Source organism: Octodon degus, unplaced genomic scaffold, assembly GCF_000260255.1.
Source record: "Octodon degus isolate 3935 unplaced genomic scaffold, OctDeg1.0 scaffold00028, whole genome shotgun sequence".
Lineage (NCBI taxonomy): Eukaryota > Metazoa > Chordata > Mammalia > Rodentia > Octodontidae > Octodon > Octodon degus.
In genome coordinates this window covers 7,769,811-7,770,997 of record NW_004524604.1, presented here as the reverse complement: position 1 = coordinate 7,770,997, position 1,187 = coordinate 7,769,811, and the positions used below count along the sequence as shown (strand labels likewise).

The 1,187-nt window shown below is 41.8% G+C and overlaps 1 protein-coding gene across 1 annotated transcript in view; it reads left to right on the top strand.

Annotated features, from left to right (window-relative positions):
• The window catches only part of Gpat3 (glycerol-3-phosphate acyltransferase 3), a 63,582-nt gene that overhangs the window by 50,298 nt on the left and 12,097 nt on the right, over window positions 1-1,187 (top strand). Inside the window, exon 6 of the mRNA XM_004629178.2 lies at window positions 280-373. Within this exon, the coding sequence (XP_004629235.1) occupies window positions 280-373 (94 nt within the window). The remainder of the gene's footprint in view (window positions 1-279; window positions 374-1,187) is intronic.

Sequence of the window (1,187 nt, the reverse complement as noted above, 5' to 3'; positions counted from 1 at the left end):
TTTTGATATGGGGAATTGAACTCACAAACTGTGCTTGCCCACAAGTGCTGTGCTGCTGAGCTATATATCCCCAGCCTCCAAAACCTATGAATTATAAAGGGAAAATCATAGGCCCCTTCTCCTACTCTTAGCATACGTTGGGATAACCTTGTAAAGAGGTGCCTATGGACCTCCTAACTTAATAAAAAATATACTCAAAAGGACAAGTCCATACATGCTGTCCTGCAAACTCTTGGCCATGTACCAGGGTTTGGTGTTTATCATTGTTTGTGATCACAGGCAGTACCGGCCCCAGAAGGGTGGCATTTGTGTTGCCAACCACACGTCTCCAATTGATGTTTTGATCTTGACAACCGATGGATGCTACGCGATGGTAAGAATGGCTTGATGGTTTGAGCCATTGTGTGTTTCATGAATTGCTCAAATTTTAACATTTTGACAAATTGAAAGTTTCATATTAGAAATTAAGCTTATAGTGTTATGGCTATGTGAATTATATATATTTACATGAGAAGCAAATAGTGAAAGAAAATGGCCATTATATTTAAGGCAGTAAAACTTACTGAAATGTAGACACACTAGAATTGATGGTGCTTTGTAAAGTGATTCCATTCTGCTTTTAAAATCCCTGCCAATATTTAATAACACTTTGCAAGATTAAAACCTTCCTCCTAAAGGATACGGATCCCCTAGCCCGTCAATTCTTTTCTCTTCCTCCAGGGAGATAGATACACACTGCATCTGGCTCTGTGATGAGGCACTGGCAAGAAAAGCAGGCTTTGATTCCTTGCTGCCTTTCCCAGATTTGCAGTTTCAGAAGTGAAGCAAAGCAAGCAAAACCAACAAACTCTAAAGCTGATAGTAAAAGCAAACCTCCGAAGCAGGAACCGCATCCTGGCGGTTTTTCAGATTTGTGCTTTTTATTGCTCTGCTATATTTGTCCATATTTTTCACATCTAAGTATCAGGTGAATTCTAGACAATGAAGGAAGTTGTCTTTCCTTGCATAGTGGCTTTGTGTCCCACAGGCATCTGCCAGTACAGGGAGTGGACAGAGTCCTGGGGGTCTTTTCCTGTTCTCAGGGTTGTGGGTTGGGCTTTGGGCTTTGTGGGAGCCTTTCTTTTCCTTCCTTCCTTCCTTCCTTCCTTCCTTCCTTCCTTCCTTCCTTCCTTCCTTCCTTCCTTCCT